Here is a 17,618-nt window from a genome sequence, read left to right as displayed (position 1 = left end):
CAAGGAAAGAACCACCTTGAATGGGCTTCCCTTCTCCCAAGGTGAGGAGTCAGGCCTGTTGGAGAGGGTGTGGTACAGCGCATGTGGTGACAGCAAAGTTCCCTGGGTTGCCCTGGGCCAGAGCTGTCTACAGGGGGTGGATCACGCCTTAAAAACAGAGAACCTCAAACCCTCAGAGACAGGTAAGCAAGAAACTTCCCACCAGGCATCAGAGTTGTTGGAGGATAAGCATCAGTAGGTGTCTGCATTAGGGTTCTCCAGAGAAATAGAATCAATAGTATTATATAAAGAGAGGGAGAGTTTGCTTAGCAAGTCTAAAATCTGCAGTGTGCGCCAGCAGGCCGGAGAGCCAGGAGAGTTGATGCTGCAGTTCCAGTCTGAAAGCAGTCTGCCGGTGAATTCTCCTACTCTGCGGAGGCCAGTCTTTGCTCATTTCAGGCCTTCGACTGATTAGATGCAGCCCATCCACATGGAGAGCATTCTCCTTTACTCAAAGGTCACTGATTTAAGTGTTAATCTCATCCAAAAACACCTTCAAGGGAACATGCTGACTACCTAAGCACCTTGTGGCCCAGCCAAGTTGACATAAAATTAACCATCCCAGTGGTGTCCAAGAGCATCCCAGGCAGCTTGTTACACATAGATAAAGCACATTAAAAACAAGAGAAGCCCCTTCCAATTGCATCGTTCTTCCACCACACCCAGGACAAAGCTTCGCAGGGTACCAGTTGACGAAGGAGAAATGTTTACAGGTCCAGCTCCAGTATCATGAAGTAAGGCAATAAGTAACTGGCACAAACGCCCATACTCTACATAGTTTCAGTAACTGATATGTTTTTGTATTTGCTTGGTGTTAAAAGTTACAAATATTGTTACACTTCACTCTTAAATATTTCAGCTTGCATAAAAAAAAATAAGGACATTATTCTACTCCATTTACTATTACCACACCTAACAAAATTCACAATTCCCCAATTCCCTATTCTCTTCAAATAACCAATTCAGATTTCCCTAATTCTCCCCAAAATGTCTTATTAAGCTTCTTTAAACCAGGATTCAATTAAGGATGATACATGGAAACTGGTGGTTATATCGCTAAGGAGTCCCTTAATCTAGAACAGCCCTGCCAACCTCTGCCCCTTTTTTTCATTATAATGCATTGAGTTTTCATTTAAGATCAGCATTTTTGTCCTTTAAATATACACTTAAATAAGTCCGGTGTTAATACTCTGATATGCTGAGATGCTTTAGATTCTCTAAAATATAGTGACACATAAAACAATTCACCTTTGTAGATTGAGAATTTGCTGTTGAAACTGAGTATAAATCTGAGCCAGTATAATCTTATATCAATATTTTTGTCATATTTAAAAAATTAGTTATTTTTTTCCATAGAAGCCCAGTTATGACTGGCTCTTTTCTGAGAAGACTGACTCCACAGAATTGGACCTGAGAGGGAAGCCCATACATGTTTGCTTGAGGCTGCATAGTTTGTTGTAAAAGACCTCTCGATTTGAGGGCCACAGTGAATAAAAGATATGTGTTTTGATTAATGAATAAGAGACCCATGTTTCTCCTGTGGTGTGTGTGCTCCTTCACTGCACATAGTACTAAATTCGACCTGTTTAACTACAAAAAGAAAACTATGTAGGACCCGTCAGTTATTCCCTAAAGAAATGAGAAAAGCTGGAAATGCAGCTCAAGAATTTTTTTAAAACATGAGGTAAACTAAGGACTACAATTATGAGAAGAGCTCTCTCTACCTGGCAAATTATGGAGAAATGTTAAAATTATAGTAGTCATGACAAGGTAAGATTTCCAAGGAAAACACTTTCATATGATTAAAATGTTAAAGAATTAGGGAGCTATTTCGTTAACGCCCCACATTGCATACTTTTCCATATTTGTTAGAAATCAACAGCAGACTGTCACTCGTTCCTACCTTTGCTTACGCTGCCCTCTGCCTAGAAAACACACTCCATTTACCTCTGCAAATTTCAAGGTTCAACCTAAAGGGTACCTTGGCCCTGGGCAGAATTAACTGCCCTTCCTTGTATTTCATAGCACTTTACGATGCCTGTGTGACAACATTTATGACAAGGCAATAAACTCACTGGTTTACTCCTGTCTCAGGATTGTGTACTTAATAAGGAAGTGGAAAAGGATGGGTCAGAAAACAGAATAAACTTATTGCTAGACCTTTCGCATTGTCTCATTAACAGACTAAATTGTGTTCTCTTCATTATGTCTCTTCGGGACGTAACATGCTACAAAAGGCACTAAACAGATGTCTAAAAGGCAGTTATAGCTGCAGTTTTTGTCTAGAAATCTGGTGTATTGTTTAGAAAGAACCAAAACTAAATTTCAAAATGGCCTACAACACCCGTTAATCAACTCATTCAGACAGAACGGCAATTTTGAAGACGTATAAACAGATAATCACTATGTTTAAAATGAAACTTGTCATATTCCTCTATAACCCATTTCTCATTGTAGAGCTCAATTTCTTTAACGATGCTACCATTATTCTCCCTCTCAAATTTAAATGTCACCTTTGATTCCTCTTCCTCACATGCAGTTTATTGCTAAATCCTACTTTCCTACTAAACACTTACTTTATCCTCTCTGATTCCATTAGTACTCTTGTCCAGCATTACTTCTCTCATGAACTACTTTCGTCCTCTGACTTCTCGCTGTGTCCCCTCTACCTGCTAATTTAGGTTACATGCATGTAACCGCCAGATTCATCTTCCTAAAAAGGCTCTGATCTTGTCACTCTTTTGCGTAATAGTTTCCCACTGCCTCCCAAATAACACTCCAGCTCTTAAGTGTGCATAGGATACATCCATATCTGTATCCAGCATCAGTTCATATCAGCTCATTTTACATAGTGCCCACCCTTATGTCCTATCAAATCAAATAATGTTTCCTGATAAAGCACCTGCATTTTATGTTCCTCCCATTTTATTCTTTATGCCTTGGAAAGCCTCCCTCCTCTCCATTCCCTCAAAAGATATCCCCTGTAGTAGTGGTTCTCGTCTACAAGAAACCTTGCCCTTGCAAAGGACATCCTGACCAATGTCTGGGGACAGTTATCACAACTAGAAGGGGAGGAGAGTCAGGCTAAGAATGCTGCTAAATACCCTACAATGCACAGGCGAGCTCTCCACAACAAGGAATCTGGCCCAAGATGTCAACAGTGCAGAGGCTGAGAAACTGCGTCCTACAGATTCACGTATCCTGGCATACAGAAGTTAACTCTTCTGTTCTATAAAAAGTCCCACTGTAACCAGATGTTATATGACTACCTCGTGTTCCATTATAGCTATATTTTATATACCTTATCTCCTCCCCTTTAGAACCTATGATGCTTTTACTCAAAGACTATTTACTGAGTATCTTATGTCTGGCCCAGATGGTAAACACAAGGACAGGTACCATGTGCCAATTATATGCACACACTCCCAAATGTCTCAAAAGTTGTAGGCAATAAGAATTTGCCAAAAGAATGAGGCTAATTCTCTCTGTAGTTCATTTTGCTACTAAAAAATTCAACAATTTCAACTGATACTGATTTACTGGAAGAGGAGTGTATGTGCACACATATGTACACATACATGTATTCATATATATGTGTATCTGTTGACATCTAGTAAAATTCAGAATGGTTCTTTCTAAATTTCTCAGTAAAAAATGAAATTAAGAGGTGCTGATGAACCTACTGAACATGTTGTCAGTCAAATTACCATTTCGTCATAATTAAAGCTTTAACCATTAAAAATATTAAGCAATTTAAGCTGAAAAAGAGCCTGACAAACTATTCTAGCATGCAATGAAACATGCTTGGCTTTTTCCAATACCATACGTTAGGCTTTTTCTGAAATGAATGAATGAATAAATAAATAACTGCCGGAGAATACTTTTTAAGCTGTGGTTAAGATCCAAAGGTTATAGTCCAGGTGCTCAATTAACAAGAACCTCTCTTTGCCTCAAATTTCATATATTTGCATCTGAAAATAGAAAAGATGAATAAAGATAACCTCTCAGGTCAAACGGGAATGTAAAAATGTACTAAAACAATCGGATCTCCAGCAATTATTATTAATCTTCAGTATAACATAGAAGTACATAGTCTCTTGCAGCTGAGTTGGAACCTTTGTTTCCTAGCTGTGTGGTTCTGTAGGAATTATATTTCTAAGCACAATCATAAAATTAAAATAATGCTAGGGTAATTGTGAGGATTAAAGGATAACATTTCTAAAGTGCTTAGTAGATAAAAAGCTACTATAGTTTTAATATTTATTCAACAAATCACTCCCTTGCTAAAAATCCTTCCAAAAGCTGCCCGTTGCAATCAAAAGAAATGCTAAACTCTACATATAAACCTACAAAGTCCTGCAAGATCTGGCCTCTACCTCTTTCGACCTCTCTCCTACTGTCTTCCTTGCTCAGTACACTCTAGACAGACACATCAGGCCTTGAATTCAAGATAAGCACCTTCAGGCCTGTCCTCTGCCTATTATGCAGATCTCTGCATTGCCAGCTCAACATTCAGATCTTCATCCAAAACCTCAAAAACTAAGCCATTAATTGATGCCCCTTACTGCTTATTCTCTACCTCATTATGTTTTACGTCCTCTTTCATTTACTGAAATTAATTGCCAATTTCTTTCCTATTAGTATGTAAGTTCCCTGAAGGACAGAACTTTAGTCTTTTCAACCCTGTATCTCCAGGACCTGCATCAGAGCTTGCATCAGGGCCAGGATAAGTAAGGTGAGGCACTTGACTAAAGTGCAAAATTTAAAGGGATGCTCAAAGTTTCAGAAATCAAGAAAATTACTAATTTAATGCAACGTTCTAAAAGACCAAAATTAATGCAAAAAAGTAAACTAATCATAAACGTTTAACATAAACATGGGATCCACGCAGCACTTGCAAGGCTCATCCCGATCCAGGCCCTGCCTCACCCCCGGACCTGCCACTAATTTAACTGAGCAATTACCATAGGCAAGTTTCAACTCTCCCTGAGGCTGCAGAAAAGCAAAAATAAAATTTAAAAAGTAAAACTGCGAAACACAAGGATTCAGACTTTTGGAATTTAGACGCTGTAGCGTCACTGAGCTATGACTAAAAGCCGAGTCCACGGAATGCACTGTCGCCACTCAGGTGCACATTCAAAAAGTGAAAAGCTCACCGCGACTAACTAATACGGTGCAATGTGTCATCGAAGCCTTTAACAACTGATACTTCCACCTATTCTTCCACTACTAGGAAATCAATCCCTTGGCCAAAGGCCGCCAGCCCCAGTGTGTGGGGAATGAAAACTCCCCAAGTAGGGAGTTTTATTTATTTTGGAGCGGGATTACTGTCTCTTGCACCTGACCCTTGAAGGAAAGAAACGCACAACCAGGACAGGGGAGATAAAAATTTAATAAGCTTAAGGCCCATACAAGGCAAAGGTGGCAGAACTGTGGTTGGAATTAACTAACAAATAAGCTTACAAGAAAGATGTCCCACCTTCACCCCAACCGGAAGGACCTGGGAAGTCGCGGCTCCAGGTCTCCCGCCACCGCATCGACGAGACCTGCTAAGCGCGCGAGGATGAAGGCAGATCCACCCACCGCGCCCAGCTCCTGTCCCCTCCCTCAGAGAACCGCGGGGTACCCCAGGGCGCAAGCGCCAACCCGCCAACTCTGCAGCCACGGGCCGCCAAAAGCGCCTGCGCAAAAGCACTGGGCAGGGGAGGGGCGAAACCGGGAGGTAGAGAGGAGCGCGCCTAAATCCTAGAGAGGCGGGCTATGCTGGGCTGGGGGGAGGGTTCGTCTTCCGGAAAGTCCGCATTCCCGGACGACCGGAGTCGCCGCTCACCAATCTCACGCTATGAGACGATCGGAGAAAGTCAGCTACCCTTTGTGCCCATCGGAGATCTTCAGACGGAAGCCGGAGCTGCCTTCGGGATGAAGTCAGGACTTGCAGGAGGCCGGTTCCCACAGCGGATGGCAGCGTGGCGGGCGGGCGCATGCGTGGTAGGCCCCCTCCACGTGCGGCCCGGCCGCAGCCTCGGTCGCGCTCCGAGGCCCCGCCCCCGACCGCAGCATCCTTCCGGACGCGCCGCCGGGGTGGGAGGAAGGAGGCTGGGCCTCGCGGCCGGCCCCGCCTCGGCAGCCTCCAATTGGGCTTGGGTGAGGGCCTCTCCTCCCACCGCCTTCCCATTGGAGCGCGTGTGCGAGCGGCGTGCCCCCATTGGGCCGTGCGGTTTGAGCACGAAATTCAAAGATTTTAAAAGTACCAGCTGGCGCCTTTTAGGGGAGAGAGCTCTGTGAAGCGGGTGTCCAGCATCTTCTTGCGGTAGCTGCCCCATCACCTGGGGAGGACCCCACTTGTACTGGCATGAGCCAGCGCCCCTGCAGCTGCTCCCCACGCTCCCCATCCAGCTCCTGCCGCTGCAGCTCCAGCACCGTGACAGCCGCCGGGCGCCCTCATCACCCGCACAGTGAGTGAGAGGAGAGGGCGCGAGGGGCGCGCGGGTTCCCGGAGGGGTGCCAGTGAGGGATGGGGGGCCTGCGACACGAACCCGACACCCTCCCGAGTTCGGGCGTGCAGCTCTATTCTGGGCCGCGGGCGGGCACCGGCGGCGGTTTCTGGCACCGGGAGAAAGAGGCTGGGGTTCTGGGACGGGAAGCCAGATGTGCTGAGGCGGGATGGCGGGCCGGGGTCCTGCCTGCCACGCCGAACCTGGACGCCTGCTCCGCTGGAGGTGTGCGGGCTGAGGCCTCCTAGGGCGCCTTTTGGAAGACCAACCTCTCCCTACTCGCCTGGAATGGGCGCCAAATGCCCCTCCCCTCCCCCACCCCACCCTGGGGCTCCGACTCTGCAGGGCTCACTAGCCGGCGGCCCCCAGGGCCCGGCCAGGTGCCTAACCCCTACTCTCTGCACCCCTTTTCCATATCTGTCCCGCACCCTCAGATCTGAAGTCAGTTTCCCCGGTTTTTCGCCAGCTCACTCTTGCTGGCGGGCGCGGGAGATCAGGCTCGCTCTTATCTCCCGCCTCCTCCGCAAGGCCCGCGCCCTGAGGGGCCACCCTTCCGACCCCACAGGATTTCCAGGGTCTTCCCCCCACCCACTCCCGCCAAATGGAGGGACCCCCCTCATCGGACCAGTGTCTGTTGGGACCTCCAAACAAAAACGTTCAGTTCTCCTTTTTGCCCTTTATCCAGTATTTCAGTCTCAAGGCCTGGAATCAGAGGGAGGGAAAATGCAGTTTTTAGTACAGAACCGTGAATGTGGCTGTATTTAGGAGCTGATTTTGTGGGAATTGAAGAATTGGTTATTCTTTTTGCCTGTGTTTCTAAAACACTAGTTTTTTATTCCAAACTTGGATAGAGTGAAAGGCACTCAAATAAACGTTTATTTTTATCCTCTTTGTCGTTGTGTCTAAGGGGTCTAAATGCATTTATTATAACTCAGAAATTACCAAAATTTTAAAAATGAGCAATTTGGTATTGTAATGTTTGGTAGTCTCTGGAAGACATCTATTTCTTTAGAAAAGACTCTAGAAGACTGGAGGAAAAAGCACTTAATTTTAACAGGTTTTATCTATTTCTAGAATATCCTGGATCATAAGTCTCCCTGTGAAATTCTGAAGCTTGATGGCTCTAAGAAGGGGTCTTTTGATTGTTTAATTTCAATTGTCTCTTTATGACTTTGCCTCTCAAGAGAATATTTGAAATCTTGATTTTTTTTTTTTTGCTGTTTACAGAGTTGAGAAAATGAAATTTAAAAATTTATTGCATTCGAATATTTTTGAAATGCTTAAAAAATTTTGTTTTCCTCTTAGGGATTATGGCTGATTTGTAGTTTATGGCGGCAAGCCTTCATGTTCTTTTAAATTGTTAAAGAAATAGCCAAATGCTTAATGTTGGCACATGGTGGTTCTCTTGAGGTATTAGAGATTATAGAACTTAATAACATTGGAATAGCTGTAAGGATTTTTAAGCATTGTAGTCTATTTAACTCATATGGAGTATCAGGTCTATATTCAAATGTTAAATAGGTTACATTTTGTACGGTTAACTATAATAGCTCTTTCATGATTGGACTGTAAGGTTTGAAAAGCACAGTATGTTGAATCTACCAACTTTATAAAGTAATTATTAATATCAGCATTTTAGAGAAAATTAAAGTGAATGTTCTAGGTCACAAAGTTAGTCAAAAGACTGAACAAGGATTTTCATTTGAAGTTGGATCTGATTCCTAAGAAATGTATATGATCTGAAATGCATATATCTGCCTGGAGTATATTTTGCTGCTTTTAAAATGTTCATGATATACAGTGTAAGGAATATGAAGGGGTTTTGCTTATGAATAATGTGGAGAAAATACTCTAGATTCTATCGATGAGGCCATATGCTCCAGGGACTCTGCCATGAGTTTAGTCCAGTTTTATTTTCTCACCCCCATTTTATAGATGAAAGAGGTAACTCTCTCACTTTTCCTCAATTCAGCAAATGACCCCTTTATTCCTTAGATGCTCAAAACTTAAACCCCCGGGGTATTTTTTACTCCACTTACTTTCATCACCCACATCCAATACATCAGCAAGCTCTGTTGACTTTTACTTTACCTTCCTAAGTAGATCTCACATCTATTCAATTATCTTTGTTTCTGCTATGGTCATCAAATCTCAAGTACCCAACTCATTGGACTTTTGTGATACTCACTTCTAACTAACTAGCCTCCCTGCTTCCACTTGTACTTTCCTAGAATCCATTTTCCACAGCTACCAATGATTTTTATTTTAAAGTGTAAACCAAATACCAGTACTCAGAACCCTTCAAAGGCTCTTCATTACACAATAAGATCTATCCTACCCTAAAAATCTTATAGACCATTCTGCCTCTCCAACCTTATTTTTCAATCATTCTCCTTCTAGCTCGCTAATTTGCGGGTTTTAGGAGTTTCTCTTCCTCAACATTTGTCCTTGCTTCCGGTGTCCCTCTGTCTGGAACTTCCCCATCAAGTCTTCACAAGGCTTTCAGATTTCAGATTGTCACCTCCAACAAAGATCATCCCTAATTTCTTCCTCTCTACACCATCACCAAATAGGCATTGAATAAATGAATGAAGCGGCAGAACTAGATTCTGAATCCCCATTGGTCTGATTTGAGAGGTCATGAAACCACATAATATTTTTTCCCCTTTCAGATCAAATATATAAAACATATATTTCTCAAATACTTGGCTTGATCACTGGAATGCATTAAGCTAGTTGAAAGACCTGAAATTAGTCTTTTACTGTCCGATTTCAGCTTCCTTTTGTATAAAAGTGATATTTTTTGCAGCATTTTTATGGAGATTTAAAAATGTGCATTGTTTCACATTTTAAAACTAAATCTATAACCAGCATCCAAATTTTGGGACCAATAAAAGGAACCAGAGTTCTTTGGAAAGATAACCGATTCTAGGGCTGGAACAGGGGAAATACAAGATGATCCTGGAGCATCTTACAGTGCCAGAAAGTAAGGAATGCTCCAGAAGCAAAACAATGGATGTATGTCAAATGCACATGAACTTAACAGTGGCAAAGCTGGAACAATTTGAGCAACAACGTAAATAATGTAGTATTGGATTTTAAACCAAAGTTCATGTGTCTACACTTCTGTATTTTACATATATGTATGTATGTATGTATGTATGTATGTACTTTTATCTCACTTCTCAGATGACATATTAGAAAGAATACTTAATTTACATTCAAGAAGAGTAATCCATCTCTTAACTACCAGTAAAACCTTGGGCAAGTTACTTAGCTGAGTTTCATGCCCTCATTTATAAAAATAAGTTAATACCTCTCCATCTCCTCAAAAGGTTATGAAAACCAAGTGTTTGGAACCAAGTTGGAAATCATAAACTTCTAAATTATTAGCTATTGGAATCATTATTAGTTTTAAGTTTGAAGAACTGCCCACATTCAAGTGAAATTGAATGAAAGGGGTTCTGTAGGATAGTCTCCCAGTAACTGGGTTCTAAAGATGAGCAGAAGAGTGCCTTTGTGAAGAGTTTCAGAAGTACAGTTTCAGGCCTCTTTAGGCAGCTAAACAATGGACAGGTGTGTCTGAGTGGAAGGGAACCACTCGGAATAATTTGTTTAAGTCAGGGTTAATCAGAGGATTAGAATTTGTATATTCTTTACTTGCTTTTTACGTCCCAAACTCTTAGGTTAAACTTAAATTTTAGGGTTAGTTCAAATGGGGTTCTGAAGCACATACTTTCTCTCTCACCATGTTAATGACTGGGGATCTAAAGAGGGTCTCTACTAGGTTACTTTCTACCAAGGTGTCCTTTAGTATTTAGACTTAAAGATTTTGCTCTAAATAAAAATGGTAAAATTAATATGAAAAGATTACCAATATTTAGTACAGACTAAACACACTAACTGGTACATATACTCATTATAGGATAAATTGTTAGCTACCTATGACTGGCTTCGCTTGCAGGGGGGAGAGTAAGTGGGGAGTACATTTGAAGCACATATTGTTCACATACTGCCTTCAATAATGCTAAGTAGTTTTTCTCAACCCATTATTTTCCTTCCCAGAGTAGTGCTTTTGCTTACACTATCCTTCAGTGAATGTCCTTCCCAGCCTCTACTGCCTGACAAAATCCTAATCATTCTTGAAGGCAGTGGTTCTCACCTGACTAATGTGGGAGATTCTGCTGCCACTGCCTTCCCCCCACTGCTAATATTTGGCAGTAACTGGTGGCTAGAGACATTTTTTATTGTCCTGCGTGGGGGACAGGGGCTGCTAATGGCATCAGGCGAATAAAGGCTGCTGAACATCCTATGGCGCACAGGATGGTGCCAACAACAATGAATCCTCCAGTCTAAAATGTCAGTAGTCCAGAGATTGAGAAAACCTGTTTTAAAGATATTTTAACCAGTTTCTAAAGCTGCGGGAGTGGTGACGCAACCCTAAACAAGCCTTTGGCTTTTTTGAAGTTTAAATTTGCATCAGTGTCTATGAATTCCAATGAATAACATCCAGAAACAATTGCAACCGGACAGGAATTAACACTCACTGCCCTACCACCCTCCCATTCTTACATCTGGTCTTGTACTGATCAGAGCGTCGTAATTATTTTCCAAATCTTTTTCTCGTTCTTCCGTTAATCATGAGGAATCTTTGTCAGTAACGATAGCAGAGTTTCTAGCACATACTATGCAAGATATGGGGAGATGTTTCAGTGCTCGAGTTTACTATCCAGTTGGGTAACCAGCACTTTAAATACGTCAGCCTGTCTGTCACCCAGAGCATCAGTCAGAATGAAACTTGGAGATGAGAGCTCTGAGTTCAAGTAAACTTTATGGATAAAATTATTGTGGCCCTTACACATTCCCCTCCCCCGTTGGTCTTAACCATATTTACTATCAGTGGTTTGAGTTATGCTTAAGTCAAAGCGGACTATAATACCATTTCAAGTCCAGGGTACAAACACCGATTCTAGAAGTATTTGATTATTATAGGGATCCTCTAACCTGATACCCCACTCTTGAGGCCTCAGGAGTTTCATAAGCCCAGGTTTTTATTAAATATTGCCTTTCCACTATGTTTTAATCAGTATAGTCTCTAAAAGTCAAATGTCATTGTTTTACAGATCAAAAAGCAATATGTTCTGAAGTACTCTTTCAAGAATAAGATATACATATGTATACACACACATACACACACATAAGATTTAAGTAATATTTCCTCATGTTGTCAACTCTCAGTAATTAAACTTCAATAGTTTCATAGTTACATAGGCAATACACAATTCTGAGAGAATACAAATTAAATCTTCGTAAATCCCAATTTAAGATGTAAGGATATGTGGAAATTTTGCTATTCAGAAGTAAATGTGTTTTGTTCTTTTTGTAGGTCGCAAAGAAGAAAGTTCTACTCTTTCTATCAAAATGAAGTGTGACTTTAACTATAATTGTGTTCATTCTGGACTTAAACTGGTAAAACCCGATGACAGTGAAAGGCTAGGTTCCTATACTTCTGCATGTTTGAAAGGCTCTTATAAAGATTGCATTAAAGACTACGAAAGCTTATCGGATATTGGGTCACCGATTGGGAGCCCCAGGATTGTAGAACTTGAAACTGAGAGCAAGCCCTTGCATAATAAGGAAAATCAGCATGTGCAACCCACACTTAGTAGTTCAGATGAAACAGAAGAACTAGACACAAATGGACCTTATGAAGACAGTGGCTATTCTTCATTTTCCCAACAAAGTAGCATCAATGAACATGAAGAAGCTAGCTTTCCCCTGGAGGAAAATTCCAGTGACAGTCCACAGTCTTGCCTGCTACAAACACAAAGCCCAGACCAATATCCCAATAAAAACTTGCTGCCAGCTCTTCATTTTGCAAAAGTGGTTTGTTCAACATTAAAAAAGAATCCCAAACGGAATTTTAAAATAGACTGGGAGAAGCTGAAGAAGTATAATGTAAATTTTGGACTACAGAATATAATTGGCAGGAAAATGGGCCTAGAATGTGTAGATGTTCTTAGTGAACTCTTTGGACGGGGACTCAGACATCTCTTAGCAAATATTTTAACACAGCTCAGTGATATGGACTTAATCAAGTAAGTATCGTTGCTTTGAGTGTATTAGTATGTTACACTGAATGTGTTCATTAAGTGGCTCAACACCACCAGCTCATGAAAAACAGTAGGGTAGTCTTTTCTGCATAGTTTAATTGACTTTTACCTGATTGCTAACTTAACTGTAAACAACATCTAGTTCTAGTATACAGGTCCAATAGACATGGTGACTTTTGTCACACTTGAATATATAATTTCTGTTATTTTTTAGGTTTTTTAATGTAGGGCACTCCTAGATATGACAGTAAGGAAAATATGGCAATCTACGAATGGGTCTGATTGTAACTATTTCTTAGAAATCTAATACTAACTAACCTCATTCTACCAAAGAAAACCAGTTAGAATTTAGATTGAGGTAATTATGAGAATTAAAATGATTTTATAGACAATGACCCTCAACTGGGATCATTTTTTGCTTTTTGAAAAAAGTTTTAGAGGTACTCCCCGCGTTACTTTACACTGGTCTTTATGAACTATGTAGTTAAAGCAAAACAGGAATAAGTGTGATTTTTATTGTTGGATAGCTTGAATGCAAGTCAACATCACAGTTTCTACTTTTTCTGTTCACAAAAAGGATTTTTTAAGTTGACTTCTACTAATAGCAATGTGTCCTAGAGCACTTTGAAATTTGTCTGCATTATTTACCAAAAAGTCAGCATGGTGCCTTATACACAGTGGTGGCTACTTACTTGATGTTTGCAAATATTATGAAAAAATGCAGTACAAATATGTGAGTCTTAAGCTTGGATCCACTTAGAATTGATGGGATCTTTTAAATACAGAACCCTGGACCCCATTTTAGACCAGTTAAATCCAAATAACTAGGCATGAGACATCTTTAAATCTGAAGTGTCCTAGGCACTTCTAATAAATAGCCATGTTCGAGAAGCACTACTAATAGAAATTTCTTTTTTGCACTATTAATGTTTCTGTAATATATTTATCTTAGATCTTTGTGATGCTTTAGTTATTTCCATTAATTTATTTATTAATTAATTTATTTATTAATTTATTTTTCTAGTGTGTCTAAAGTGAGCACAACTTGGAAGAAGATTCTAGAAGACGATAAAAGGGCATTGCAGTTATACAATGAAGCAATACGAAGAGTTACTGTAAGTCTTGCAGTTGATGTTTTTTTTTTAAATTATAGTAGTTGGTCTAGTGCCCTCTTTACCTTCAGAAATAGGAGGGGAAAATTGGTAACAGGTAATCTGGAAATCCTCTACATTCAAAAACCATTCCAGCATTTTACCGGAACTCATTATGGAAATTCAAAGATCAAGGGAAAGGAATCCCACATCAGTCATTTATTCTTAGCAATGGAATTTCCAAAAGTAAAAACGTGAAAATTAGTTCTGATAGTGTGAGTTGATCATACAGCTAATTTGTTGCCATTTGTGTGCATTTTTTCAGTCACCCAGATAAACAGTAAATTATAACATTGAAGATTCTTAATATACAAGGGAATTCATTTACTTTCAAAACTGCTTCAAGATCGATATGTTTTTTAAATTTTAGGCCTGGGAGTTGGCAGACTTTGGTCCAAATTTTGGTGCTGCTACTTTTAGAGAATTGCTTTATTTCTCTAAGTTTAATTTCTTGAAAATTTTCTAATCTAAAGGGTTGTTTTGAATCTATTCATGACATTGAGGTGACACTTAAACAGGACTGTTGCCATCTACTGGTGGTAGGAGGAATGAACTTTTTTCTGTTGGTACTTTATAAATCATGTGGTAAATGTGATATAGACTAAGCATATAAAGTGAGTCACAATTTCCGGTTTATAATTCCTGTCAATAACTCAGTTAGGCTTTACATATGTATGTGAATAGTTTTGTGTGGCTGCATTTAAATGTGTATGTAGGTAATTGGATATAGGGATGAATCCTTTACATTCGCCTTTGCCCTTTTTTACATACATAGACATAATAAAATGCCTGACATTTGAGAATATGGGAGAATATTTTAAAGTCCTATTAAAACATTTCTTTTAGGAGAAGAACATAAAGTTCTCACCACATGCTTCGACCAGAGAAAATGTTATGGTCAGAACCGCACTGTCTTCTGTTCAAAAAGCAGCAGCTCAGCCTCCTCCCAGAAAAGATGCTCGAACCAAATTATCCAATCCAGGTGATCAGGAAGGTTCTACCTATAGTCGGCACAATGAATTCTCGGAGGTAACTTTTTGTTTATCAATAAATTAGAAGCATGGGGCCCTTCTTAAAAGGATTTAGAGTAAGAAATGGAGGGCTTTAGCTTTAATCAGCATAATTAGAACTCTTAGGGAATTGTTAATGGAGACCTTATCTTTTGCCTCTTCTCTCAGAAAGGTTGGAAATTAAGAAACCATTTATAACTCAACTGATAAATTGAGAAAGTACAGAGATGTCTTTATGATGAAAATTATAGATACCACTTGGCATTATGACAGTTCAGTGATGTCGAAGTCTAATTTGGAAACATTAAGAAAATAATGAAAAACCTTGATTTTAAAATTTAAGACTTCCTATTCTACCTTCAGATCTTTGGGTAATGTGTATTACAAGTTCTACTCACAGGTGGATAATTTTGCAAGCTTAATTTAAAAACCATAACCTTGTTTAAGAGTGCATGTTATGACAAAGTGCTGATTGCCTCATGTTGGTCAATAAATATAAACAATGTATATTAACATTTAGTTTGCTCTGAATTATTTATTAATGTAATGACTAAGACTAATACAACATGTAAGTTTGTTCAAAAAGCATTTATTGAGCATCTGCCAGCTTATCGGGTACTGCATAGATAAGAAAACATGGCAGCCTTTATAACCTTCATCTAGAATGGAAGATGGCTTACATTTAAAAATGCCATGTAATGTGGCAGGTGCTTTAAAAAAAAAAAAAAAGATGAAACTAGAGGTAAAACAGCAGCCAGTTCTAGCATGGCACTAGAAAGACTGCACAGAAAAGGTGACCATTTAAGTTAGGCATTGATGTGTGAGTAGTTCAAAAGTAAAGGGGAATGTATATAAAAGCAGTGTTAAGACATTGCGACCGGACCAGTTGATAAGTGGTGTAATCTCTCACCCATCGTACAAATAGTAAGCTCCTGAAGGGAGCCAGTTGGCTTACGTGTGACATGGTGCTTTGTGCACATATTGGAGAAGGTGCCATGGTGCCACTCTTGTTTTTCCTAACTAAATTACGTTCAGCACTTCCTGAAATTTGTTAATGGATTTCCTTCCTTCTAGGTTGCCAAGACTTTGAAAAAGAATGAAAGCCTGAAAGCCTGTATTCGCTGTAATTCACCTGCTAAATATGATGGCTATTTACAGCGGGCAACCTGCAAACGAGAAGGCTGTGGGTTTGATTATTGTACACGGTGTCTGTGTAATTATCATACCAGCAAAGACTGCTCGAATGGCAAGCCCCTAAAAGCCAGTTATAAAATGGGTCCTTTGCCTGGTACTAAGAAAAGCAAGAAGAATTTACGACGATTGTGATCTCTTATTAAATCTATTATAACCGATCATGAAGGTTAGTCAGAAAAAGTTATGTTTTAATTTGAAAAATAGGAATGTATTGTTAATTCAATTTTACATGAAAATCAATGTACTAGATGCGTTTTTCCCACTGGTAAGTAGAGGATGCACAACCTCTTAAGATATTTTATGATTTAATGTGAAAAAGTTCAAAATTCTCAGTGTAAATCAGAAAATTTAAATATTTTAAGAAAAAAGGAAAACTTCATCTGATACTTGATTCAGAGGTAAAATAAAATTGTTTTCCATTTTATGGTAAAGGAAGGCCATGTAATTTTACCTAGACAATCCTAAATATAAATTGTTTACCATCTGTTAGCATTTGAGACATTTTACTTGCCTCAACAAATTAATATCTATTGAAATATCAACTGGAGTCTTAATTTAAATGTTTTGTCGCCTTTCGTTCTTGACCTTGTTTTCAGTGTGTGTTTCCAAATATCCTTTGTGAAATCTTGCTTGTTTTTCTGATGTGTAAAGTCTGTTTTAATATTTTTATACATATGTAAATATATCTGTATTTTATGTGTCTAAAAGTAAATATGACTTGTATATATATGTAAAAATAAATTTTGTTATGAATAAAATTATTACAAGCTTAATAAATAATGTGAACCTTTTATTTTGATGGACATTTTAATCCTAGAAACAGCTGGATTAGGAAATTGTAGGAGACTGTGTTTGTGTGTGTGGAGGCACTGAGTGTATCTTGTACATCTACTCATCTGGAGAGCTTGTTTGATTGACATACTCTGATCTCAATTTTCTTCCCACTCATAATATTGTAATTGCGGAGTAAGGTCTTGAAATAAGCATTTCAAGATGATTTAATATAAGAAAACATAACATTTTGAGAAATACTGATATATTAATTGATCTTATCACTAAACCAGTTAAACTAGGTTCAGTTGCCACAAAATATAAAAATCATACCTAAAAATATGTAGAACAAAATATTAAGATAACAGCCTGAAGATCTAAGGTGTGGACCTCACAGATCCTCAATCAATAGACCCTCTGAGAAGTTTAAGAGCTTTGCCCTTCATCTCAGCAGAAGACTGAGGTATATCTCAAATGGGTTTATGGGTATGTCTTATCTACTAGAGTAATACCAATAAAACTGACTTTTTAAGCAGCGTTATTGGGGCAAGATTGGCAAAATGATGTTAAAATGTGTAATTTGACATTTTGAAGTATACAAGCGTGAATCCTTCGCAAGGTAATGAACATAACCATGATCCTGCAAGTTTTTCCTGTCTGTGATCCCTTCTGCCCGCTCCCCAGGCAGTCACTGGTCTTGCTGTCACTATAGATTAGCTTCTCTTTTCTAAGAAATGTGTATAAATGGGATTGTAAAGTGTATAATCTGCTTTTGCTGAACATTTTGAAATTCATCCATTTTATTTGCACCAGTACTTCCTTTTTTGTTACTAAGTGTACTGTTGA

The 17,618-nt window shown here is 39.4% G+C and overlaps 1 protein-coding gene across 1 annotated transcript; it reads left to right on the top strand.

The window, feature by feature from the left end:
• The first annotated feature begins 6,364 nt into the window (after positions 1 to 6,364).
• FBXO5 (F-box protein 5) lies at positions 6,365 to 16,794 on the top strand. The gene is made up of 5 exons (XM_016156333.2): positions 6,365 to 6,494; positions 11,920 to 12,631; positions 13,671 to 13,761; positions 14,644 to 14,826; positions 15,882 to 16,794. The coding sequence occupies exons 1-5, from the start codon at positions 6,392 to 6,394 to the stop codon at positions 16,131 to 16,133; spliced, it is 1,341 nt and encodes a 446-aa protein (XP_016011819.2). The 5' UTR covers positions 6,365 to 6,391; the 3' UTR covers positions 16,134 to 16,794.
• The last annotated feature ends 824 nt before the right edge of the window (positions 16,795 to 17,618 follow it).

The sequence above is a fragment of the Rousettus aegyptiacus genome, unplaced genomic scaffold (genome assembly GCF_014176215.1).
Source record: "Rousettus aegyptiacus isolate mRouAeg1 unplaced genomic scaffold, mRouAeg1.p scaffold_m13_p_1, whole genome shotgun sequence".
NCBI lineage: Eukaryota > Metazoa > Chordata > Mammalia > Chiroptera > Pteropodidae > Rousettus > Rousettus aegyptiacus.
The sequence above is the reverse complement of the archived record's forward strand: the minus strand, read 5'-3'. Positions and strand labels throughout refer to the sequence as shown.

What these genes read in the sequence shown, in the direction of transcription:
- FBXO5 (XM_016156333.2), top strand. Translation starts at nt 6,392, where the DNA reads ATGAGCCAGCGCCCCTGCAGCTGCTCCCCACGCTCCCCATCCAGCTCC. An exon ending in GCGCCCTCATCACCCGCACA is followed by an intron (nt 6,495 to 11,919) that starts GTGAGTGAGAGG and finishes TTCTTTTTGTAG; the next exon opens with GTCGCAAAGAAGAAAGTTCT. An exon ending in GGCACAATGAATTCTCGGAG is followed by an intron (nt 14,827 to 15,881) that starts GTAACTTTTTGT and finishes CCTTCCTTCTAG; the next exon opens with GTTGCCAAGACTTTGAAAAA.